Here is a 26,847-nt window from a genome sequence, read left to right on the forward strand (position 1 = left end):
GGGGTTTACGGGACCGGTTCTTACCTCACAGTGGAAAAACTGTAGGGCAGAAACATCAATTGTCACTGTGGCCTCACCCACTGACCACTTTGATAACCACTTTTCCTCTTTTTCTTGAAGCCACCCCTTTCAGACACCCTAGGACTGCCTCCTGGCCTCCAGCTCCCCAGGGCCACCTTGCAGTGTTGCATACATTCTGCCCCCAGACAGCACCTCACATTCCCAGCTTTTTCAGCACCCTTTCCACATCAGGAGTCACTTGAGCCACCAGCTCCTTTCCCTTAGCGCTCACGCTCTGTCCTGTCTGCTGGGTGGCCAGTAGATATTTTGACCAAATTTGTGCTTCCTTGAATAGACACTAATATGTAAGTTACCTCTCCTTGTTTTAAACAAAAAGTTATTTTATCAGGAGCTTTCTGGAGAGATGATTCCTTAACCCAAAGGAGCAAGTCTAAATGACGGTGATTTCAGATACTCTGTTTACTTTCAAAGGACCTCTGAGGCTGGTGGTGACTGAGGGGCAGGGAGCTGTTGGGAAAAAGTACAGGCCTTTGTTCCCCTCAGAATGTCACTGGCTGGGTTTCTGTCTCCTCCACGTGCCACCTGAACATGGAGTCCCAGTCCCAGGATGGTATTTTATGGTGCTAATTGATCTCTCCGCTAGTACTACCATTGCTAACAGAGCTAAGCCCCAGGATCACCTAGGAGGCCTGTGAGAGCCCCTGAAATTCAAGGAGAGGCTAACAGGGCTTCCTTAGGAATTTTTCCTAGCCTCAAGTATGACTATTCAAACTTTTCCAACAAACAGTATCATGTGCCCAAGATCATACTGTCAGTGACTACTCAGCAACACTGCCTTCCTACAAAATCTTTAGATGAAAATAACACAATGCCTCCAAAATTCACTTCATTACCCTATACTTAATAAGCCTCCCCAGTGTGCAGAGCCATCTGTCTCTCTCATCATCTACTTCTGAGAGGCAGGTTGCTGAATATACAGAGGCGACAATTCAAGTGCTTGAAAACAACTGTAAATCAAAGTGCAAATGCCCACTTCAATTAGAAGGGTCCATAACACATGGTATATCTCAAGTCTTAAAGCTGGGAGAGACTTTGGTGATCATCCCATCCAACCCTCATTTTTAAAATGAAATAAATGAGTCCAAGTAATTGTAATCAACATGCCCAGGTTACAGTGCTGGTCAGTGATGGAGGTGGGCTTAGCCCCCACGGCTTCTGACTCTCAGCTCTCTAAGTCTCTCATTTCACTATGCTGCCGTACATCTTTACCTGAACTGTTTTGATGATGAAGACTTTTAAATACAGAAAATCAGATGGTACCATTTAGTGTTTATTTTATATTAATAGCAGTATTTTGGCTCAGGAATCATTTAATAGGACTCATAAAATGAGAGCATTATATCATTACTGCCTTAAAATGCAATAACTATGGTTCATTTGGACTGTGCTTCTGAAGGTAATGGAAGTAAGTGAATTTTTACATCAAAAATCCCAACCTCGGCAATTTGTCACTTTGCTTTTTCCCATCTAGACTGCATGATGAGATTATTCATGAGTACTTTCATCACTGCAGGGAAATTTGCCCTTGGATGTTTTCTGAGTGGAGCTGACATCTCTGCAGTGTCTTTCCTAGTACCCTTCTCCCTGACATAACAGTAGCCTAACGGTTCATCTGTCTCTCCTCCATCCAGCACGGCACCACACTCCTGATGGTTGCTGCCTATGCTGGCCACATAGACTGTGTGAGGGAGCTGGTTCTGCAAGGAGCAGACATCAATCTCCAGAGAGAGGTAGGTCAGGCTTTGCACTTAAAGAAAAATGACCAGGCTCGGAGATCTGAAGTTTTCATGATAGTGAACTGGTATAGGGGACAAGAGCTATCATTGCTTTTCTCCCACGTTAAAGCCCATTGCAGAGTTTATTGTGCCTAAAATGAGGTCCAGCAACATACCAGCGGGCACATCTGAGGTCACCAAACCTCTTACTACCTCCCCATAAACACTCATACATTTTTTTTGGTCAAGATTAAGTCAGTTCTTCATTTTTCCCTTGGAATAAGATGCTGTAGGATTTATAGCATTTTCATACAGATAATTATATTTTTAGAAGAGTTGAGTCACCAACCTATTTGTAATGAGGCTCACTTGCTAGGATGTCTCAGTCATCCTCCCTAAACCATGTTTTCAAAGGACTTCTCTCTGACCATGGATTAAATACGCTCTCCTGAAAAAAACTGTGTGGGTGAACATGGACTAAAATGTGAGCCTGTTCCCATACTTCATTCAAGGACAATCTTGAGAGTTTGGTCTCACTTGAGAATCCATCCTTAGTCTAATCTAGAGAAGCAGAAGGGAGGCCAGGACATTTTGACATACTGTGAGGCTTAGTTCTAAGAAGGCTCCATTCGTATATTTCCAAGCTGACCTGGGACCTGGTAAACTAATCTTTGTGGAGACAAACGCTCAGGTCATCCCTAGAGTGCATCTGACCTCATTTCACACTGACTCAGACCTGAGATGGGCTTTCTGGGCAAGTCCAGACTGAACCACTTGGTTTTTCTTGGCCCAGCCTTATTTTATCCCAGGTCCTGCCTTGCAACATTTTAGAAAAACAATTCACCAACCAAACTTTCATCAAGCCAGTATATCTTTCTTCCAATCTGGACCATCACCTCTGGGTAGAACAAATTAAAACACGTCAGGTCTCAGGGCTATGTCAAGAGTTCCAGGTGTAACGTATGCCTGGGCAGCATAGCAAGACTCCATCTCTATAAAAAGATTTAAAAATTTAGCCTGATGTGGTAGCCCACACCTATAGTACCAGTTACTTGGGAGGCTGAGGTTAGAGGCAAATTTATTTAAGCCCAGAAGTTCCAGGCTGCAGTGAGCCATGATTGTACTACTGCACTCTAGCCTGGGTGACACAGCAAGACCCTGACTCAAAAATAGAGTTCCAAGGCACAACCAGATGTCCTTCCCATCACCCATCTGGGTATTAGAGGCCTTGGCTGTGGACCATGAAAGAGTAACATACAGAATCTGGGTCTGGGTCTTCATAGCCCTGAATCAACAAGCCTGTTCTATTGAGAGGAGCAGTATAAAGAGAATACAGCAAATGTAATATTCTCACAGACAGATTCTTTGGTGCAATTTCCATAACATTAGATTGTTGTTTTAGGTCATTTTCACTTCAGCACTTAATTTTCCTGTGGGATGAAAATATCTGGACCCATTTAGAATTATAGTTTAAAGTTACTTTAATCTTTCTATTTTTCTTCTCTGTTTTATAGTCTTTGTTTATTACAACTTTAAAGAAAAGACAGATTTTCTGTAATCAAAACAATATGGTCCAGATCTGGTTTACTTTAAAAACTTTATCCTGACAGACAATTCAATGTGCATAAAAATCTCTTCGAAACAACTGAGAAAAGCAGCTAGGAGAAGAGAGAAGTATTTTATTTCTAGCCAGTCTATGGTTTTTATGGTTTTATATTTATCCATTTAGTTCCAATTGCTCAACTAATCTTGGAGATGAAACTACAGAGAACAAAAGCCTTTGAAGATTTACCAAAGTATACTCAGCTTAAAGGTAATCTGTGTGGCTCAAATGATGGTGCTATGTAAGCTCCTGGCAGTCCCTGAGTTTCCTGGGACTGTGCCAGTCTGGGCCAAGAGGGTTGCCAAGTCAAAGGCAGACCCCAGCCTCCTGCACCAGTGTTGGAAGCTGGAAGAGTGACTTGCAGTGCTTTGAAACTTAATCCTATGGCAGACTTCTGCCTTGATCCACTGTTAATCCTTGATCCACTTTGCAATATCAGAATATTTGTCTCCTAAAAAAACTACCTGCCACTCCTTGCTCAGGTGGCTGTCTAAATACACAGAGCTTGCTAGAGAGACAAACTGGAAGCTAGTGTTCCTGAAAGACTATTGCTTTAAAGAACCCACATTGGCTGATGACACCTCTCAGGCATAGGAGCTACAAATGCAGTTGGCATGAAGCCCTGGGTTTGTGTAGTAAGGCACACATATTTAAAACTTTTATTCCCATTCAAGACTAAGGTCTAGCTCCTATTACCTACAGATTGCTGCATTAAGGTACAGAATGATTGATAGTATCTATGGTCTAAAATTGGCTCAAACTGCTGTAATAATGATTTATATAATTAATGTATCAAGAAAGCTTATTGAAAAATCCTTTTTCTTACTAAAGAAACAACTCCTAGAAAAGACCTTTGGTAGTCTCTGAAATGTAACGTCTATTGAGAAGGTGAGAGTTTTCCTATTCCAGCCAAGTTTCTTCCTCCAGAACTGTTGACTCCCTAAGGTTTCTGGAACCCGGCATCCTCAAAAGTAAAAAAGCAATGGGAAGATGCTTCCCACTTATTTCTGTGAGAACTAAGGAGAAAATCACACCTGCATTGCAGACAGAAAGGCCCTCTGAATGGTCATGATGCCTGTGCCTTCCTGGGGCAGAGTCTCATGATGCCTGTGCCTTCCTGAGACACAGCCTGAAGTAGTGGGTTGTATCTATCTGGGAAGGTGTTACATGTTCTGCCTCAGTGGTGGTGGTATCAGCACCCGAATTCTTGTACTCTCCCAGGATAGAAGTCAAGAGAGATCATCAGATAGCAAAGAAAAAGTTTATTTAGCTTGTGCATGAAGGAACCAGGTTCCATTATGGAAAGAAAAAGGGTTGGCTGCTCCCCAAGAGATGTATGTGGGTTCGTTTTATAGGATCTTTTTATAGGGAAGGGTTTAGTCGGGGCATGTATAGGAGGGGTTTCTGTAGCACTGGCACAGTAGCTCAATATGCTTTTCATGCATCACATGTAACATTAGCATTTTAAATCTCCACCTTCAGGCATGATTTTAACATTAAGATAAGGAAGAGGTGACTATAAGTTGAAGTTTAAGTCTAACTGTGCATGCAGGGCCCCGGGAAGTCCCTACCCACCTAACGTGAGAACTTGTAGTTAGTTTCTTGGGTCTTCTGTTGCTGATTGACTGTCACAGGATCCTTAGGGTGTCACTTTGCCAGCTAGAAACCTCCGTGGCTGGCAGTGCCCTCTGCCTGAGTATTGCTCAGGCCCGCTGGGCTCATTCTGCCCTCTTGGCCCAGCAGCCTGCTCTCGGTTCACGCTACCAGCCCAGATTCCATGCCTGCCAAGGGCAAGCCAGGTATGTTAGCAAGCATGCGGTCCAGCTGCAGCGCACAACTAGGCATGCCAGCTGTGGCGAGGCAGGCAGCTCCAGGCACTGGCACAGGCGCCAGCTCTGTGTGAGGCTGCAGCTGGACCATGTGTACCCCAAGTGGCTTCTACCATAGGCACCAGGGAACGTGGTGGTGCCTGGAAGCTTGGAGACACCAGGAACCACAGAGCCCCAAAGAGGGTGTCACAGCCCTGGTTTGGGGAGTCCCTAGGTCTGGGTTCCACAAAATGCCACAGCTCCTCACTCCTCTTCACCTGCAATGTGGCGAGCAGGGGGCTTGTTTCAGCCCTGTTTATAAACAGGGTCATTCAGCAGGTCCTGAATTCTTGTCTTGCAGCCAAGAAGAATGAGGTATGCAGACAACTGGAGGGTGAGCAAGGTGGAGAGGAGCTTCACTGAGTGACAGAACAGCTCTCAGGAGGCCCAAATTGGGTAGCTCCTTTCCACAGACAGGTCATCCTGACAATTTGAGGAGCCCTGAAATGGATAGCTCCATCCCACAGCTGGTAGTCCTGACCTCTGTGTCCAGCTCTGAATGGACAGGAGACCCACAGTGGGTAGATCCTTCCAGGAGCTGGTAGTCTAGACATCTGTGTGAATCTGGCTGAGTCAGGGGTTTTTATGGGTTCAGAAAGGAGGAAGTGTGTGTTAATTGGTCCATGGGCAGCCATGGGTGGGAACCTGTCTGCCTCCCACCATCAACATGCCATCCAGACTGTTCCTGCCAAGGAGTGCCTACAGGCCCACACCCAGCTGCCCTCAGCCCCTTGGCCTCCCTCCTGTGCTTGGCACCCAAAGTCCAGAAGGGACCAAGGTGGGGGGTGCTGGGCTGGCATGTCAGCACCACCTCAAGCACGAATACCCCTAGCCAGGTCACGACAGACAGTACCTGGGCCGGCTACAACTTTGCTCTACACTGGAGCAGGTGCCAGGAGTGGGAATTGGCCAGGGAGCAAGAGCAGGCACTTCCAAGCCTGCAGGGGCAGGGGGTGGGGGCTTCCCAGGCCCAGAGAACACAGGGATGCCCAAAACCAGAGCCGCAGCTGGGCATGGCTGCTCCCACCCAGCCAACTCAGTAAGGAGGGCGGGGATCCCACCTGCTTCCAGCTCCCGCTGGACCCGAGGAGCATGCAACCCCAGCTGCACCTCCCCTGCAGCATCCTGCATCTTCACAGCTGCTGCTCCAGACAGGCCACTGCTGCCATCAGCATGAAGTTAGGCAAGCTACAGCTTGAGTAAGGGGCTTTTTTTTTTCTAGACCACATTAAAAAACAGGCAACCAGGTGGGTGAATCCAGCCTGTCTCAGTGGGTCTTATTGTTCTCACTCCCATCACACACACACACACACACACACACACACACACACACACACACATATGCTTTTCACACATGAGTGAGACCTACCACCTTAACAGCTCTGGGTAAACTATGGAAAAAGGGTTTCTTTTCACTGTGCCTGGTAAAGAGTAGTTTTAGCTTTGTCCCAAGATCCAAGCTCAGCAGTGAAGAGTATCACTATAGGAAAAATGTATGTTGCCCACAAAAATGGTATCATGATTTTTCTCATATTACACAATGGTTTGAATACCAATCTTTGAGCAGGCTTGCAAAAGTAGATAAGAAGCATGCTAAAAATGATGTCGCAGAATATCATGATCAGTTTAAATGTTGGAATCAGGCTGTTTCTTGTTATTATGTACCATTTTAAGAAATGTTTTGAGCTCATTTTTACTCTGGGCTTGCGCATTTGGAGAAGTTAGTGGGTGAATTACTTATTTTCCTTCTTGTACAAGTAGTCTTCTACTCTGGGGCACTAAACTTTGTAATTGGAATTCTTCCCTCTATTAATGAATGCTTGTGTTTACGAAACACTGTAACAAATACCTTTAGTTTTCAAGGGCTTCTGTAACAAATTAGCACAAATGGGTGGCTTCAAACATTAGGAATTGATTCTTTCAGATCTGGAGCCCAGAAGTCCAAAATCAAGGTGTGGGCTGTACCACACTCATCCTGGAGGCTCCTGGGGAGATTCCCTTCTTTGTGTCTTCCAGCTCCTGGTGGCTGTCAGCACTCTCCTCATGGCCACAGCTCTCCAGTCTCTGCCTATGTGGTCACATTGCCCTCTCTCTGGGTCAAATATGCCTCTGCCTCACTTTTTTTTGTCTTTTTTGAGATGGACTCTTAGTCTGTTGCCCAGGCTGGGATGCACTGCACAGTCTTGGCTCACTGCAACCTCTGCCTCCTGGGCTTAAGCGATTCTCCTGCCTCAGCTTCCCAAGTAGCTGGGATTACAGGCATGTGCCACCACGCCCAGCTAATTTTTGTATTTTTAGTAGAGATGGGGTTTTACTATGCTGGCCAGGCTGGTCTCGAACTCCCAACCTCAGGCAATCCACCCGCCTCGGCCTCCCAAAGTGCTGGGATTACAGGTATGAGCCACCATGCCTGGTCATCCTCTGCCTCTCTTTTTAAAAATATATTTATTGTTTTTCATTGTGGTAAAATGCATATAATGTAAACTTTACCCTCTTAGCCATTTTTTAGTATACAGTTCAGTCTTATTAAATACATTCATCATGTTGTACAATCACATCACCATCCATCTATCTCTATAACTCTTTTTGTAATTTTGTAAAACTGCAACTCTGAATCCATTAAATAATAACTTCCCATGTTCCCCTTTTCCCCAGGCCCTGGCAATCAGCATCCTACTTTCCGGTTCTGTGACTCTGACCAGTTTATATATCACAATAGGCCAGGTGCAGTGGCTCATGCCTGTAATCCCAGCACTTTGGGAGGCCAAAGTGGGCAGATCACTTGAGGCCAGGACTTCAAGACCAGCCTGGTCAACATGGTGAAACCCTGTTTCTACTAAAAACACAAAAATTAGCCAGGTGTGGTGGTGTACGCCTGTAATCCCAGCTACTTGGGAGGCTGAGGCATGAGAATCACTTGAACCTGGGAGGCAGAGGTTGCAGTGAGCTGAGATGGTGCCACTGCACTCCAGTCTGGGTGACAGAGCAAGACTCTGTCTCAAATGAATGAACTGAATGAATGAATGAATGAATGAATGAATAAAAGATCTCACAGTAGAAGCATACATAGTTGTTGGCCTTTTGTGACTGGCTTATTTCACTTATATAATGTCATCAAGGCTCATCCATGTAGCATATGTCAGAATTTCCTTTCCTTTTTAGCTAAGTAATGGTCCATTGTATGGTTATGTCACATTTTGTTTGTCCATTCATCCATAGATGGACACTTAAGTGGCTTCCACATTTTAGCTATTGTGAGTAGTGCCTCTGCCTCACTGTTGGAAGAACACATGTCATTAGATTTAGGACCCACCCAGATAACCCAGGATAAGCTCTTCTCAAAACCCTTAACTGAATCACGTCTTTTGCAATAGAAGGTAATATTCACAAGTTTCAGGATGAGAACAAATCTTTTTCTTTTTTTGAGACGGAGTTTCGCTCTTGTTACCCAGGCTGGAGTGCAATGGCGCGATCTCGGCTCACCGCAACCTCCGCCTCCTGGGTTTAGGCAATTCTTCTGCCTCAGCCTCCTGAGTAGCTGGGACTACAGGCACGCGCCATCATGCTCAGCTAATTTTTGTATTTTTAGTAGAGACGGGATTTCACCATGTTGACCAGGATGGTCTCGATCTCTTGACCTTGTGATCCACCCACCTTGGCCTCCCAAAGTGCTGGGATTACAGGCTTGAGCCACCGCGCCTGGCTGAGGACAAATCTTTTGAGGAGCCACCATTCATCCTATTTCACTAAGAATAAAGGTTTCCTTTTCTTTTGTCACTTCTCTGACTAAAAAATAAGAATCTGTTGAAATGTAGCCCCTTCCTAGGTGAGAAGGTTTATATGCAAGGGTATTGTTTTGCTTTCTTTGCAGATGTTCAATTCAAATGTAATATAACCAAATGTCTTTTAAAACTAGCCTCTCCCTCTATCCCAGTCAGGTACAACTGCCCTATTCTTTGCCGCACAGCAAGGCCATAATGATGTCGTGAGATTTCTCTTTGGATTTGGAGCATCCACTGAATTTAGGACCAAAGTAAGATAACCTTCTTGATTTTGTATTCTGAAGAATTTCAGCAACCATAGGTATTGCTTTTCCCTTCATCTATGGTACAACTTTGTGTTTTCCTTTTTACAAGATTTCAAACCTAAGTAAGTGGATTTCCTTAAGGTTACTTGTAATGGTTCAGGGGTAGATCTAAGGGTTTGATTCAAAACATGACATTTTACTCTGGGTTCACAACTGGAAAATTTTATGGCGAATTATTTACATCCTTTCCTGAACTGATACCTTTCTACTGTAGCACATTAAATTTTGTAACCAGGAGAGGCACAGTAGCAGTGGCTTTCTAACTTTCCCTGTTTCCATGTGCTTTTTCCCACTTAAGATTAATTCCGATACTGTGATAGGAATTGTTGGAAGAATTAATCTGATCCTCCTAGATCTGAGAGATTTCTAAAGACGGTGGTTTCACAGGCAGCTTACTTTGATGAGCTATCCTCACTGAAATACATAATACATAAGTACAGTTTATATAGTTGGGAAACTGTATAGTGGTTCTTCCTTTAAAGAAGTAATTGGCTGGGTACGGTGGCTCACACCTGTAATCCCAGCACTTTGGGAAGCCGAGGCAGGCAGATCACTATGTCAGGAGTTTGAGACCAGCCTGACCAATATGGTGAAACCCTGTCTCTACTAAAAATACAAAAAAAATTAGCCAGGCATGGTGGTGCACGCCTGTAATCCTAGCTACTCAGGAGGCTGCGGCAGGAGAATCTCTTGAACCTGGGAGGCCAAGGTTGCAGTGAGCCAAGATCTCGCCATTGCACTCCAACCTGGATGACAGAGCAAGACTTCATCTCGAAAAACAAAAAGAAGTAATTGATTTTCATTTTTGACATACAAATAAGAAAACTGAGACTGTAGAAAGGTCAATTTCGTGTTCACAGTATGATTTCACATGATAAAATTTTATAGTAGCAGAATTTGAACTGCCATAAGATTTTTGTAATTGTCAGCTCATTTCTAGCTTACTTATAATTTTTAAATTCCTGAAAATATGCCCAAGTTGGAAATTTTTAGGTTTCTTAGTTAATCTTTTTGGTGTACTGTGTAGATATCAAGGGAGTTTCCAGTGGAAATGGTAACTACTGGAGCTGGCCAAGGTGGCTCATGCCTGTAATCCCAGCACTTTGGGAAGCTGAGGCAGGAGAATAGCTTGAACTCAGGAGTTCAAGACCAGCCTGGGCAACAAAGCGAGCCCTTGTCTCTATTTTAAAAAAAGAAGAAAGAAAGAAAAAAAGAATTCATTGGGTGTGGTGGCACATGGCTATAGTCCCAGCTATTTGGGAGGCTGAGGTGGGCAGATCACTTGAGCTTGAGAGGTCAAGGCATCAGTGAGCCATGGTTGTGCCACTGCACTCCAGCCTGGGTCACAGAGGAAGACCTTGTCTCAAAAAAATTAAAATAAATAAATAATAAAATTATAACCATTAAGTAGATGTGAATTTCATATAAGGTTTTGTCTTTTCTGAAACCTGTTGTTGTACTATGTATATGCCTCCAAATGTACTGAGTATAACATACAGTAATACTACATGTTTTTTACATTATTGTTTTATTATGTATTACAAAAGTGATATAACTAAAAATAGAAAGTAAAGTTCTATGAACCTAGATCTCAACTCTTTGAACTAAGGTCACAATGATCATGAGTGACCATATGACTGCTTCAGTCTGCTTGGTTAACAAGTTAATACTGGCTAAAGCCTTTGTGTATGAGCCAGTTTGTACTATCCCAGAAATCCATGGAACATAGAACCCAGGATGAGCCATTCCACAGGTTTTCAAGAGCTTTCAGCTGCAGGTATCCAAGAGCTTTGCATGGGAAGAAGAGAGAGCTGAGAGGCTTTGAGTTTTAATATGATCCTGTCATCAAAACTTTGCTTCAACAATTGTTCTCGTTGTTACTAAATCTATATGCCCCCAAACTGTGTTTTTAAAAATAAAAAAGGCTGGGCATGGTGGCTGACACCTAGCACTTTGGGAGGCTGAGGAAGGCAGATCGTTGGAGCCCAGGAGTTCAAGACCAGCCTGGGCAACATGGCAAAACCCTGTCTTTACCAAAATACAAAAATTAGCCAGGCATAGTGGCATGTGCCTGTAGTCCCAGCTACTTGTGAGGCTGAGATGAGAGGATCACTTGAGTCTGGGAGGTCAAGGCTCTAGTGAGTCATGATTGCACCACTGCACTCCAGCCTGGATGACAGAGTGAAACCCTGCCTCAAAAAAAAAAAAAGAAAAAGAAAATTAAAAATTAAATAAAAGAGGCCAGGTGTGATGGCTCACACCTGTAATCCCAGCACTTTGGGGGGCCAAGGTGGAAGGATTGCTTGAGACTAGGAGTTGGAGACCAGCCTGGGCAATGTAGCAAGACCCTATCTCTATAAAGCATTTTTTAAAAAAATTAGCCAGGTATTGTGATGCCAGCTACTCAGGAGGCTAAGGTGGGAGGGCTGCTTAAGCCCACGAGTTCCAGACCAGCTTAGGCAACATAGCATACCCCATCTATACAAATAGTAAAAAATATTTTAAAAGCCAGCCCAGTGGCATACACCTGTAGTACCAGCTACTCAAGACACAGGGCAGGAAGATCACTTGAGCCCAAAAGTTCAAGGCTGCAATGAGCCATTATTGCACCACTGCAGCCAGCCTGGGCAACAGAGCAGGACCCTGACATACATACAAAATTAAAAGTTAGCAGTTCTATGAGAATCATCATATTTTATCTTTTCTGTTACTTTATTGGGCAAACAGCTAGGAAAATTGACAGGACAAAGCTTAGAAATGGTGTTTATTCCTGCTGTTACGCAATTTAGTGATACCTCCCCACCACCACCATCCACCATTCAAAGTCCATCTCAAACACCCTACCCCTCCACAGAGCCTGTCCCTGGGGAAGCCCTACCCAGCCACATCACATGCAGCCCCATGGGATATTACCTGCCTATGAACACGAGACCTCTTATAGCAGTGTTTTTCCACATGAGGCTCACCTGCCACCTGCCCACACAATCAACCCACATGACTGGTCAAAAGGCATATTTCTGGATCTCACCTCAGACCTACTGAAGGTGGGGCTGAGGGTGGGGCTTTATAAGTAGGCATTTTGAACAAACACCCTATGCCCAAATTTAGAAACTACAGTATCTTACATTTATGACTCATATTTTAGAACCAGATTATGTGTTTTTGAATTATAATTAGCTCAGATGTCCAGTTCAAAGAGCCAAACAATTGAACAACCCTCGATGGGAAAAGAGAATGCCTTAGCTATAGAACCTAAGAAAAACCATTAAGGGTTTTAATTGACCACAAACTCAATGAGTAAGCAGTGTGATGTGGTTGGTAGAAAAGCTCATTCTAGTTTAGGCTGCAGAGATCAAAACAAAGTAGATGGAAACACAGGAATATCCCATTCCACATCAGAGCACCTGTACTTTACAATGTTCTGCTTAGTTGGTTTCTTTCCCTCCCTCCCTCCCTCCCTCCCTCCCTCCCTCCCTCCCTCCCTCCCTCCCTCCCTCCCTTCCTTCCTTCCTTCCTTCCTTCCTTTCTTTTCTTCTTTTCTGACACAGGGTCTCGCTCTGTCACCTAGGCTGGGGTACAGTTGTACGATCTTGGCTCACTGCTACCTCCCCCGGACTCAAGCAATCCCACCTCAGCCTCCCAAGTTGCTGGGCTACAGGTGCATACCACAATGCCCTGGCTAATTTTTGCATTATTTGTAGAGATGGGGTTTTGCCATGTTTTCAGGCTTTTGCTTACTTTTAAGGGCCATACTTTTAAAGAGGCCTGGACAAATTGGCACATGTTCAAAGGAAAATACTAAGTAGAATAGTGAGAGACACGTGGAATGTGCCATAGCTATCTGCTCTTTTAATGGGTACAGATCTTGTCCCATGAGGGCAATGGCCCCAGAGGGTTACGCCATAAAAACACTTTAATCTCAGTGGCCTACCACTGGTTTACATCACACAGAGAAGATGGTATTTGCCAGGAGAATCTCTGGCCAGAAGCCCTGGGAGGCTTTTCTGATGATTCCAAGAAGAACTGACAAGACTTGGTACAGACTTTCTGCTCTGTGTTTCTCATATTGAGAAGCAAACAGATGATTCTTATGCATTTGGCATAAGAATTTTCTAAATTATCTTATAATAAATTACTTAGTCAAATAACTGTAATGTGTCTCTAGCGAGCCATCCACATATACAACATAACCCTCTTCTTAGGATGAACTCTGCCATAATTATAAAGAAAAAAGTAAAAGGGAAGAAAGAGGGAAAGTAGACTGGATGTGGTGGCTCATGCCTGTAATCCCAGCACTTTGGGAGGCCAATGCGGGCAGATCACTTGAGGTCAGGAGTTCGAGACCAGCCTGGCCAACATAGTGAATCCCTGTCTCTACTAAAAATACAAAAATCAGCCAAGCATGGTGGCACATACCTGTAGTCCCAGCTACTCAGGAGGCTAAAGCAAGAGAATCACTTGAACCTGGGAGGCGGAGGTTGCAGTGAGCCGAGATTGCACCATTGCACTCCAGCCTGGGCACCAAAGTGAGACTCCATCTCAAAAAAAAAAAAAAAAAAAAAAAAAAAAGAGGGAAAATGAATTTGTTGTTATTATCTTTGGGAAAACTCTTTTCTTAAATTCTGTGTATGTGAGGAGCATCTGCTTGGTGAAATATGTGCCTGCACCGCCTCTAATGTGTTTATACTTTGCATGTCCACAGGATGGAGGCACCGCCTTGTTGGCTGCCAGTCAGTATGGGCATATGCAGGTGGTGGAGACCTTGCTGAAGCATGGAGCAAACATCCATGACCAACTTTATGTGAGTGCATTTCAGGGAGACATTAGGACATTCCTCATCACGCACAAAATTGCAGTCTAAATCCAGATGCCAAAAATGCCAATTCAAAAACATTTAGTGGACAGTAAGACTTTGGTCTGAGTCAAGAGAAAAATATGTAGCAGACCAGATGGGGTTTTTTATATAGAAACCACGTATCTGGCCGGGCACAGTAGCTCACGCCATGGCTACATATAAGAACTACCTGTTGTTCAAGCTGTGCCTTCAGAGACTCCAGTTTTGTTGGTCTGGAGTGAACCTCGAAATTGGTATTTTTTAAACCTCCCAGATGATTCTAATGGGTAGCCAGAGTTGGCAATCACTTCTTCACATATGTCCACAGGACGAGGTGTGGTGGCTTACGCAGTGGCTCCCAGCACTCTGGGAGGCCGAGGTGGGTAGATCATAAAGTCAGGAGTTCGAGACCAGCCTGACCAACATGGCGAAACCCTGTCTTTACTAAAAATACAAAAATTAGCTGGGCATGGTGGCATGTACCAGTAATCCCAGCTACTCAGAGGCTGAGGCAGGAAAATCTGTTGAAACCAGGAGGTGGAGGTTGTAGTGAGCTGAGATCACGCCATTGCACTCCAGCCTGAGTAACATAGTGAGACTCTGTCCCCTGCTCCCTCAACCCCCCATCTCCCGCAAAAATAAGAGAAACCATGTATCTTATTTATCTATCTTTGTTCTCCCTTTTGAATCTATTTGTTGTGTGTAACATTTCACATATCTATACAATTAAGACCTTCAAAACTCGTGTGATACTTATTCATATCATGACAAACCACAAATCCCACCATATGGACTTGCTGAAAACCAAAATATACAAAATTTTTCTAAATGTGCTCATTGGATACACAGAATATACTGTGGTAGTGTTTATGAGGAAGGGCACAAAGAGGAGACACCTAAGGTATTTGGAAGAAAAGTAAGGCGATGACCTGTAAAATATAGGTATGCCGTCGACCTTTGAAAGGCGTCCACTGCTAGTGTGGGTCATTTGCAGCTCACTGGCAATTAGCATATCACCCAAGGGCTCTTTCAATTGATTGTCACTGTAACGCCATAGGATTTATGACAAACATTACTTCAGTTTTGTAGGAAAAAATTGAATATAGGGAGATGAATTGACTTGACAGTCTCATGGTGAAGAGTGGAAAAATTCCTACTTCCAATTATCTGGGAACCATATTTTAGGCTGTCCTACAGCTAGACATTTAACCCTTATGCCTGGGGCACTATACTTTCATAGACATGTAATGAGCTGTGTAGGTGTGAACTTTTCCATTTGAACACCCTTTCCAGAGTTTACATGGTTAACCCTGACAAATCACAGGCCTCTTTGAAATTCATAGTAACTAGCTTTACCCTCTGCAGTTCAAAATCTATAGCACTCTGAGCCTGCAACATTACCAGTAGAACGATTGAATTACTTGATAATGATCTAAATAAAGAAGCAATTCTCAACTCTGGCTGCCCATTAGAATCATCTGGGAGGTTTAAAAAATACCAATTTCGAGGCTCATCCCAGACCAACAAAACTGGAGTCTCTGGAGGCACAGCTTGGACAACAGGTAGTTCTCACATGTAGCCAAATCTAAGAAACACAGGTCTAAAGGTTAGATATGTCTTTGGCTATATATAGGTAAAGTATATCTGAGAGTGTGGGGGACATACACACACACACACACACACACACACACACACACACACACACTGAGTAGGAAAAGCCAAAGCGTTTGGCAAAAAAAAAGCCCCTTTCCATAGTAAATTCCTCTCTGTTTTAAGGTGACCCAAGAAATTTCATGCATTATAACTCCCGTTTTACATTAAGACCTTTACTTTTATCCAAACAATCTAAATATTTCCTTAAAAACAATTAAAATATGGGTGGGCAGGCAGAACTGGAACTTAGAATGCACAGTGAAAAATTCAATGGATGGGTAGTTCATCTTGGAAAATTCTTGAGAGTTAAAAAAAATTTAAAAAGAAAAAGAAAATTTCTGAGAGTTGTCAGCAGCTAAGGGCATCATAGACTTTCTGAAAATTTTATCCCCATATAAAACACCTGCTTGAAAATCTGTAGAGGCTGATTAATTTCTTAATGATCTCCTGAGGGCAGTTTGGCAGCTCAGCTGACACCCACTGGAAATCCAGGACCCTCCACGTGACACACGTGGCTGGACTTACAGGGACACGTGTCATATTTTTGCTTGAGGTTAGTGTTCCCCGCAGGTGTGGTAATGAGCTGGGTTTGCTAGGTGCTTTCCTCTAGGGTGTGCTCTGGTTTTCACTGTAGTCTGAAAACAGTGAAGCTCACCCTGTGCTGTGAATGTTATCAGGCTGAAGTGAGCATCTGGGGAGAATGCATGCTCTCAGCTGATCGATGTATCTGTTGAAATCACTGAATGACATGTGTCCAAGAAAACAGAAATGCCCAGAAGACACAGATACTCAGTTAAGATGAAAACTGAAGAGCACTGGAAAAGGAGCACTTGCTTTGAGATATGCAGGATTGTTTTTTTATGTTTATAGGTGTTGTTGGTGTCTGCTGGGCTGGCAGAGAGCCACTTTGTGGAGGTTATTTCTAAGGCAGTTTTATTGAAAACATCTTATAGGGTTCTTTTATGTTTTAGAGACAGGGTCATCTGGGTGTGGTGGCTCATGCCTATAATCTTAGTGCTTTGGGAGGCAGAGGCAGGAGGAGCACTTGAGCCCAAGTGTGTGAGACCAGCCTGGGCAACACAGCAAGACCCTGTCTCTACTATAAATTCTTTTAAAAAATTAACTGGGTGTAGTGGTGCACACCTATAGTCCCAGCAACTCAGGAGGCTGAGGTGAGAGAATCCCTGTAGCTGAGGAGGTTGATGCTGCATTGAGCCATGGTCGCACCACCACACTGCAGGTCTGGGTGACACAGTGAGGCAATGCTGAGAGAGAAAGAGAGAGAGAGAGAGAGAGAGAGAGAGAGAGTGAGAGAGTCTTGCTATGTTTCCAGGGCTGGTCTTGAACTCCTGGGCTCTAGCGATTCCCCCTGCCTCAGCCTCTTGAGTAGTTGGGACTACAGGTGCATGCCACCATACACAGCTGCATATTGTATTTTAATTCTTGCAGAACCCTCATATTGGGGGAATGAGGATAAGGGGACAAGAAAGAGAAAAGATAGGAAAGATCTAATTAAAAGAATGTCTTTTACTCCCAATTTTTTTTTTTTTTTTTTTTTGAGGCAGGGTCTCACTTTGTTCCCTAGGCTGGAGTGCAATGGCGCAAACATGGCTCACTGTAACCTCAACTTCTCTGGCTCCAGTGATCCTCCTGCCTCAGTCCCCCAAATAGCTGGGACTATAAGCACCTGCCACCTCACCCAGTTAATTTTTTAAAAAAATTTTTTGGCCGGGCATGGTGGCTCACACCTATAATCCCAGCACTTTGGGAGGCCGAGGCGGGTGGATCACAAGGTCAAGAGACTGAGACCATCCTGGCCAACATAGTGAAACCACGTCTCTACTAAAAATACAAAAAAAAAAAAAAAAAAAAAAAATTAGCTGGGTGTGGTGGCGCATGCCTGTAGTCCCAGCTACTCAGGAGGCTGAGGCAGGAGAATTGCTTGAACCCAGGAGGCGGAAGTTGCAGTGAGCTGAGATCACGCTGCTGCACTCCAGCCTGGCGCCTGGTGACAGAGTGCGACTCTTTGTCAAAAAAAAAAAAAAATTTTTTAGAAATTTAAAAATACATTAAAAATAAATGTTTTAAAAATGAGGTTTGAGGGATTTGTATATCTAACATTTGGCTCTTCATTGACAAAGAGGTGGAAACATAAAAAGAGATGGAGATGGAAAATTATGTTAAATGTGTATATTTTAAATTAAATTTATTTTATTTATTTATTTATTTTGAGACAGAGTCTCACTCTGTTGCCCAGACTGGAATGCAGTGGCACGATCTTGGCTCACTGTAACCTCCACCTCCTGGGTTCAAGAGATTCTTCTGCCTCAGCCTCCCTAGTACCTGAGATTACAGGTATGTGGCACCATGCCCAGCGTTTGTATTTTTATTTGTTCTTGCTTCTTTTATTTATTTATTTATTTATTTATTTATTTTGAGATGGAGTTTTGCTGTTTCACTCAGGCTGAAGTGGCATGATCTCAGCTCACTGCAACCTCTGCCTCTGGGTTCAAGCAATTTTCCTGCCTCGGCCTCTGGAGTAGCTGGGATTATAGGCGCCTGCCACCATTCCCGGCTAATCTTTTTTTTTTTTTTTTTTTTTCAGTAGAGATGGGGTTTCACCATGTTGGCTATGCTGGTGAAACCCCATCAACAGCTAGGCTAGGTCAACTCCTGACCTCAGGGATTCACCCACCTCGGCCTCCCAGAGTGCTAGGATTACAGACATGAGCCACCATGCCTGGCCTAATTTTTGTGTTTTTAGTAGAGACAGGGTTTCACTATGCTGGCCAGGCTGGTCTCCAACTCCTGGATCCAACCTGCCTCAGCCTCCCAAATTCCTAGGATTACAGACATGAGCCACTGTGCCCGGCCTAATTTCTTTTAAAATAAATGTGAAAGGTAATGTTTGTAATGCTTTTAATTTGTTCTCTCTCAGGATGGAGCCACTGCCCTCTTCCTAGCTGCCCAAGGTGGTTACTTGGATGTTATTCGATTACTGCTGGCTTCAGGAGCAAAAGTCAACCAGCCAAGGCAGGTAATGTCCACTGTTGACATTTGCCCGAGCACAGGGAGCATGGGGCAGGGAGGGCTGGTGTCCCCTAGCATCACATACCTAAGATAACCAGTCAGCTCAAGGCATTCTTTAAACCCGTCTGTTTCTGTGATGAAAAGTTAATCTTTGATTAGGGTATCTCCTGTTCTATGCTCTGAGCTCACCTGAAAGCCTATGAAACCAAGCTGACATCATAATTCAGTACTTTTAAAACTTAAGTGTTTGATGTCTGAGGTCAAGTATACACTCTGCCACCTCCTGTGCAAATAAATTATGGCTGCACTGGTCTAATGAGTGCAGGCTGGCGTGGGGCATAGGTAAACAGACGTGGTTCAGTAGTCCAGCCCCTGCCAATAATGCTGCTTTTTACGTGCCTACCACTTCTTCCACCCAGCCAAAGAAGACTCCATTCCATTGGAATCATTAGGAGGTTCTGCACTTTCATCTCTCACAATTATTACCTGTTGAAACTTCATTTGCCAACAGCAAACTAACATCTAGCAAGTCAGTTAACTGATATTAAAAGAACAGAAATGTAGGCTGGGTGCAGTGGCTCACACCTGTAGTCCCAACACTCTGGGAGGCCAAGACAGGAGGATCACTTGAGGCCAGGAGTTCAAGACCAGCCTGGCCAACATGATGAAACCCCATCTCTACTAAAAATATAAAAATTAGCCAGGCATGGTGGTGTGTGCCTATGATCTCAGCTACTCAGGAGGCTGAGGTAGGAAAATCACTTGAACCTGGGAGGCAGACGTTGCAATGAGCCAAGATTGCACCAGTGCACTCCAGTCTTGGCAGTAGAACAAGACTCTGTCTCAAAAAAAAGAATAATAATTTACACAAAGAAGAAAAAAGAAGAGAAATGCAAGATTACAGAGGCAGCACTTTATGAACAGTGAAGAACCAACAAAATGTACGATATTATGATTAGCTTCTCTTGTGTAGGTACTATTTTTGCCCAGATTAACTTTTTTTTTTTTTTTTGGAGACAGAGTATTGCTCTGTCATCCAGTGACGTGATCTTGACCCATTGCAACCTTTGCCTCCTGGGTTGAAGCAGTTCTCATGCTTCTGCCTCCCAAATAGCTAGGATTATAGGTGTGTGCCACTACATCCAGCTAATTTTTGTATTTTTAGTAGAGATACATTTTGATAGGCAGCCATGTTTTGGGCTGGTCCCAAACTCCTGGCCTCAAGTGATCTGCATGCCTTGGCCTCCCAAAGTATTGTGGTTACAGGTGTGAGCCACCATGCCTGGCCCGAGATTAATTTATTTTTAACAAAACATTTCAAATTAAGGAAACATTACTATAAAAGTAGTTTCCTAGGGAAAAGACAAGCTGATTTCATACACAGGCACATCTCCACTGTAATCTGACCTGATACAGGAATGCCTCTCTGTGTTCACATAATGAATAGCTATGAGAACTTTAAGGTTGATCTGAGCTCTTAGACATGTCTTCTTTGGTCTTCAGAAGCCCAAACACATAAGGAACCTGAGAAAAAGAGAGAGCCTTTGGGTAGAACAGTTTGAGGTTAGGAAGACAAAGTGGTTTTGAGATCAGGAATTCCGAGTTCTCGATCAATCCTGCCAATAATTTGAGCTGTGTGGTTGTGAACAAGTGAATCAATCTCTCTGGTCCAGACTTTCATCACTGAAAATTAGGAGGCTGGACTGGGCATAGTGGCTCAAACCTGTAATCCCAGCACTTTTGGAGGCCGAGGCAGGTGGATCACTTGAGGTCAGCAGTTTGAGACCAGACTGGGCAACATGATGAAACCCCGTCTCTACTAAAAATACAAAAATTAGCCGGGAATGTTGGCAGATCCCAGCTACTTGGGAGGCTGAGGCAGGAGAATCAAGTGAAACCGGAAGGCAGAGTTGGCAAGATTGCACCACTGCACTACACACACTACAGCCTGGGTAATAAGAGTGAGACTCAGTTTCAAAAAAAAAAAGAAAAAGAAAAATTAGGAAGCTGGGCAGGATGAGCCTGATGATCTCTTCAAATGCCCACATTTTTAATAACTGTTTTATTCAACATTCAATCAATATTTATTGAGTACTTATGTGCCAGACAGTGCTATCAATTTAAGATTATATTTTTAGAACTGTAAAGTTATTCTTAGGTGGCTCCAGGAATACTCCTGGGGAAAGAAGCAGTTTCAAAAAAGTTACACTTCTGTACCTACCAGAGTTGACTTTTGAGGATTGGAGTTTAATATTTTCATATTGATCCTTTTCAGTTTGTTATTGTTGATTGATTCTGAATCAGAGGCTTCATTTTCCCCAAATTAGTAAGAGGAATTGGTGATTTTTAGATTGCATAAGTTTGATTTGGGAGCCATTACTGAAGATACCACTATGAATTTAGAATGAGAGGTTATCAAGATTGTCAAGTTTCTCTATTAGTACATCCTTCCAAAATAATTTCTGGCACTTTGAAGTTTATCATTTATATGCCTAATATACTGTTTGTAAAAAACGAAGCTGGTATAGGAGATTTTATTTCAAATGTTGCATGAGTTGTGCTCACTTAAACCTAAAATGAGTCACGCACTGATGTTGAAGCCAAGAAGTTAGAGTAAACCAACCCTGCAGCAGTAGCCACAATGCAGCACTGCTGTTTTCCTTCCTCAAGAGTTAGGATAGCCTGCTCAAAGTGGATGACTTAGTCTTTGAGTGCAGGGATCCACCCTCTGGTCAAGGAGCAAGTAAGTGCTACACCTTCTAAAGACTGCATCTAAAGCAATTGTTTTGAATTATTTTGAGTTCAGCCCTGAAAGAATTGCTATTCAGGAAAAAGGTGTCTTATAAAATAAGAATTGCTTTGGGGAAAAAAAGCAATAGAATTTTTCCTTTTTATAGAGTACACTCATCCCATTGTGTCCTCAAATCAGAATAATTTTTATTACCTACTGTGAGCTTATAATTAGAGTTTGTTATCTATCCAGGTCAGACTAGCTCAAGTTCCGTCTTCTCTGAAAGTGTAAACTCTGCATATTTATTGTGTTTCAAGAAAACAGTGCCATGGTAAGATAAAAGTGATACCAGTCCTGGCTGACTTTGTCACAAGTTATAAGGAGGTTTAAAAAGAAAGTCTAATTAAAAGTTTCTATTAAAATGGCCTGCACATGGTAGAATATTCTAGAGGTAGAGCATTGGGAAACCAATGTTTTCTCCTGAAATCTCAGTGGACACATTGAGTCATTAATGGAAAATCCTTGAATTTACTAAATGAGGACAAGGAAACCTGCCTGCTTTAATTTCTTAATACTTTTGGATAAATATGATTTATAATTGCTGCACTGCCATTCTATGGAGCCCTATCATTTTATTACAGTATCCTGTAACAGGATGTTGACAAAGTTACATTGAAATTACTCAGCTGACATTTGAGACAAGCTTCAGGGAATCTGAACTGTAGTGGGAATGACTTTTCTTTGTAACTCTATCACTGAGAACTAAATGAAGACCTTTTTAGTACTTCGTGATGAGGAATCATAATCCCAAAGCTAGTCATAGCCAGACAATGGGAAGACTAAGTTCTTGATTTGAAACTTGAAAAATATTTTCCTTCCATATTGTCCTAAGCCAAGAGTTCAAGAGTCACAGAGATCACTGAAATCTATAATCAGTCTAAAAATTCATTTTCATTTATTTCCATGTGTCCTCACCAAGTTGAGTTGATATGACTCAGCCCTTTTTAATCACTAGCTGAGGTGGCTATTTCTGTTTTTCTATTAACCAAATACCTTGCCGTATATTTTCCCAGCTCAACTCACCCACCTTATTAAAACGATACTTTTATAGAATGGCAGAGGTCTGACCCTGTTTACCCAGAGCTCAGGTTGGCCAGTCATAACTCATCTCTATCTAGTCTTTTTCATGTGCTAAACAGTATTTCTTTGAAGCCTAGAGGAAAAGCCATCTCATTAAGTGCCTTCTCCTAACAGAAGCCTTGAGTTAGACTTGTACACAGAGTAGCTGGGCCCAGAAAATAAATGTTCTCCCAGGTCGGAAGCTTGGAGGGGTGAACTCAGCAATAGCAGTGGGAGGAGCCAAAAGATTGGCATAGAATCCTGATGGTTTGGAAATGGGAGCAGACAGCCATAGGAAAGCCATGCTGCTTGTCAAGGGCAGGGACTCTGTCTTATTCCCTTTGCACATGGTCCACACTCAGAAAAAGTGTGTCGACTGCCAGAAGATCCCCATGGCTGGTGCAGAGCACCAGGGAGGTCTGGAAGCCTGCAGCATTTAGGGATCAGTGCCTGAGAATTAGAAGAGGCTCCAGATGTAGGGCTCAGACTCATGAGCAGACACCAGTCCCCAGGAAGACTGTAAGAGGCAGCTAGGGAGCAGACCTAGATTTTTGGGTGGAGAGCAGCTTGGAAATTACGGGGATAGGGATATCTTAAGAAAATAAAACACAGACCCCATTTTGCTTATTAACTGTGTGACCTTGAACAAGTTGCCTACTCTCCCTGAATCTCAGTATTGCGAGAATAAAATAAAATAATCTCTGCAGAACTCTTAATGCAGTAGCTGATACACAGCCAGTGCAGTGTTAGGTATTGCTATTATGATCATTTCTGTTCCAACCAGGCCTCATTGGAACAGAAAATCTATCAGAAATCAAAGCTGCACTTTGTCTAGCAAGCACGTGTTCTCTGTCGCCTCAGAGTCCCTTCCTATCTCTTTCTCTCCCCATGCCTTTCCTTTTTTACCAGTTTCATCTGCTTATCTAGTATGTGGTCCCCAGGTTTATGGGTCAGACTGCCAAACTCTGGGGATAGCCATGTCATTGTCACAGCTCATCTTTGTGCACCAGGCCACAGTGACTGGCTGGCCTGCCCATCCTCAGTTCCATCACCCTTGACTGGGATGGAGGCAGACCATGGGCAGTGCAGCATTGGGTGATATCTCTTGCAGACCCATTTGCTGGGCCAGGCACATGGGGCAAGGGACACAATCACGAGAAATAGGCTCCAGGTCAGGGTAGGGCGGGTAAGAACGTTACCTCAATATTGAACTCTCTCTGCTACGGGCAGGGTTCCTCACAGCTCTTGGACTCCCAAGTCCAAGAATAGAATTGGTCCCCAAGACCTCTGACTGGCCTAACCCTGTAGGTGGAAGTAACCCAACTGTGACGACTGGAAATTGTGAAAGCAAAGAGCTAGTGCCGCTTCAGATACTCATTCCGACAGAAGAGGATGGTTTTAGTTCTTTTTTCCAAATACTCCCAGGAGCCTAAATAAGACCATACAAGGTTAGTCTTTAATACAGGTCATGTTATACACTCCATCTCATGCTGTGATCTGGCTGTAAAAATGATCTCAAATCAAATGAGGGAATAACAGAGTCGGAGAAAACTACGAAAGTCACTCTATTTAGCCATCATCGGTACTCTAATCCTTTCTATGATAATCAGCTACTGTTGAACACCTCTAGGCATGGGGAACTCACTCCTATCTGATCACTTTCTTTGGTCTTAGCCAACCCTCATTAAACTTTTCTACATTGGCCCCAGGTTTCCATGTAGCTTTCACCCATCTGTCTTCTTTCTCTCACTTGGCCTGAAAAATCAGTCTAAATCCTTTTCTACTTGATATACACACAAATATTAAAGGACATCTATCATAACCCTATGAATTTCATCCTTCTTCAAGCTAAATATTTTATTACTTTTTTTTTTTTTTTTTTTTGCGATGGAGTCTCACTCTATTGCCCAGGCTGGAGTTCAGAGGTGCTATCTCAGCTCGCTGCAACCTCCCCCTCCCAGGCCCAAATGATTCTCCTGCCTCAGACTCCCGAGTTGCTGAAACTGCAGCTGTGCACCACCACACCTAGCTAACTTTTATATTTTTAGTAGAGATGGGGTTTCGCAATGTTGGCCAGGCTGGTCTCAAACTCCAGGCCTCAAGGGATCCACCCACCTTGGCCTCCCAAAGTGCTGGGATTACAGGTGTGAGCCAACATGTCCAGCCATTACTTTAAAAAAAAAAAAAGTGCTGTAGAGGTTTTAACTTCACAATAGTTTATTTGATTTAATATATTTTAAAACTATATGTTTTGATCTGGAAGAATTCAAAAACTTATTTAAATATTTTTAAATGAAGATGGCAGATCACTAGCAGCTCGGGATTGTAGCTCCCAGTGAAAGCGCAAAGAACGAGAGGACGCCATACCTTCACATGAATTCTTGTTGCTCACGCACCAGGAGATTCCCAGCGGAGGAGCCCCATGGGTCGCCAGTGCGACTCTTGTGACCGGCGAGGCGGTTTTGCCGGTGCCTCGGAGCGTCGGTTCTTGGTGCAGAGTCAGAAAAGCACCATCAATCTTAACGCCGCTGATTTAGTCGGTGCAGTGGGTTGCTCAGATTTCGGCGCAGAGAATCAATAAGTCGGACGTCCACTCAGAAAACCAATTACAAAGACGGTAAATACAAAGACCACAGATGGATAAATTTATAACGAAGGGAAGAAAACAGCCAAAAAAGGCTGAGAATACCCAAGATCAGAACGCCTCTCCCTCAACGGGGGATCACAGTTCCTCATCAGCAACGGAACAAGGCTTGATGGAGAACGAGTGTGTTCCAATTACAGAAGCAGGCTTCAAAATGTGGATAATGAGAAACTTCTGTGAATTAAAAGAACTTGTTTTAAACCAATCCAAAGAAACTAAGAACTTTGAAAAAAGATTTGATGAAATGTTAAAAAGAATACACAATTTAGAGAGGAATATAAGTGAATTGATGGAGCTGAAAAACACAATACGAGAACTTCGTGAAGTATGCACAGTTTTAACAGCCGAATTGATCAAGCAGAAGAAAGGATATCAGAGGTCGAAGACCAACTCAATGAAATAAAACAAGAAGACAAGATTAGAGAAAAAAGGATAAAAAGGAACGAGCAAAGTCTCCAAGAAATATGGGACTATGTGAAAAGACCTAATCTACGCTTGATAGGTGTACCTGAATGTGACGAAGAGAATGAATCCAAGCTGGAAAATACGCTTCAGGATATTATTCAGGAAAATTTTCCGAACCTAGTAAGGCAGGATAATATTCAACTCCAGGTAATACAGAGAACACCACAGAGATATTCCTCAAGAAGAGCAACTCCAAGGCACATAATCGTCAGATTCACCAGGGTTGAAATGAAGGAGAAAATACTAAGGGCAGCCAGAGAGAAAGGTCAGGTTACCCACAAAGGGAAGCCTATCAGACTTACAGCAGATCTCTCAGCAGAAACCCTACAAGCCAGAAGAGAGTGGGGACCAATATTCAACATCCTTAAAGAAAAGAACTTTCAACCCAGAATTTCACATCCAGCCAAACTAAGCTTCACAAGTGAAGGAAAAATAAAGTTTTTTGTGAATAAGCAAGCACTCAGAGATTTCATCACCACCAGGCCTGCTTTACAAGAGATTCTGAAAGAACCGCTACACATAGAAAGGAACAAACAGTATCAGCCTTTCTAAAAAAAATACCAAAAAGAGCATCAATATAATGAAGAATTTACATCAATGGGCAAAATAGCCAGCTAATATTAACTGGCAGTATTAAACTCACATATATTATTATTGATTCTAAATTTAAATTGACTAAATCCCCCATCCAAAGACAGACAGGCAATTTGAATAAAAAACTAAAACCGATCAGTATGCTGCATCCAGACCCGTCTCACATTCAAGGATACACAAAGATTTAAAACAAGAGATGGAGAAGGATTTACCAACCAACCAGAGAGCTAAAATAAATAAATAAAAAGCAGAAGTTAAAATTAAGCAACAAAGATCAAAAGAAGCAAAGAAGGACATTATATAATGATAAAAGGATCAATGCAACAACAAGAAGAGCTAAAGATCCTAAATATATACGCATCCAATACAGGAATACGTAGATCAGTACCACATCATATCAACTTAGAAGTTTAAACGAAATGT

General features: G+C 43.1%; 1 protein-coding gene across 4 annotated transcripts in view; it reads left to right on the top strand.

Moving 5' to 3' along the window:
* ANKRD29 (ankyrin repeat domain 29) overlaps window positions 1-26,847 on the top strand; it is a 60,401-nt gene that overhangs the window by 11,291 nt on the left and 22,263 nt on the right. For 3 of the 4 annotated variants that reach the window (XM_039463880.2, XM_074383678.1, XM_039463879.2), the window contains exons 3-6: window positions 1,713-1,811; window positions 9,202-9,300; window positions 14,057-14,155; window positions 18,780-18,878. In XM_039463880.2, the coding sequence (XP_039319814.1) occupies window positions 1,713-1,811; window positions 9,202-9,300; window positions 14,057-14,155; window positions 18,780-18,878 (396 nt within the window). The remainder of the gene's footprint in view (window positions 1-1,712; window positions 1,812-9,201; window positions 9,301-14,056; window positions 14,156-18,779; window positions 18,879-26,847) is intronic. The other variant, XM_039463881.2, reaches the window with a different exon arrangement.

Source organism: Saimiri boliviensis, chromosome 13 (genome assembly GCF_048565385.1).
Source record: "Saimiri boliviensis isolate mSaiBol1 chromosome 13, mSaiBol1.pri, whole genome shotgun sequence".
In the NCBI taxonomy this organism is placed as follows: Eukaryota; Metazoa; Chordata; class Mammalia; order Primates; family Cebidae; genus Saimiri; species Saimiri boliviensis.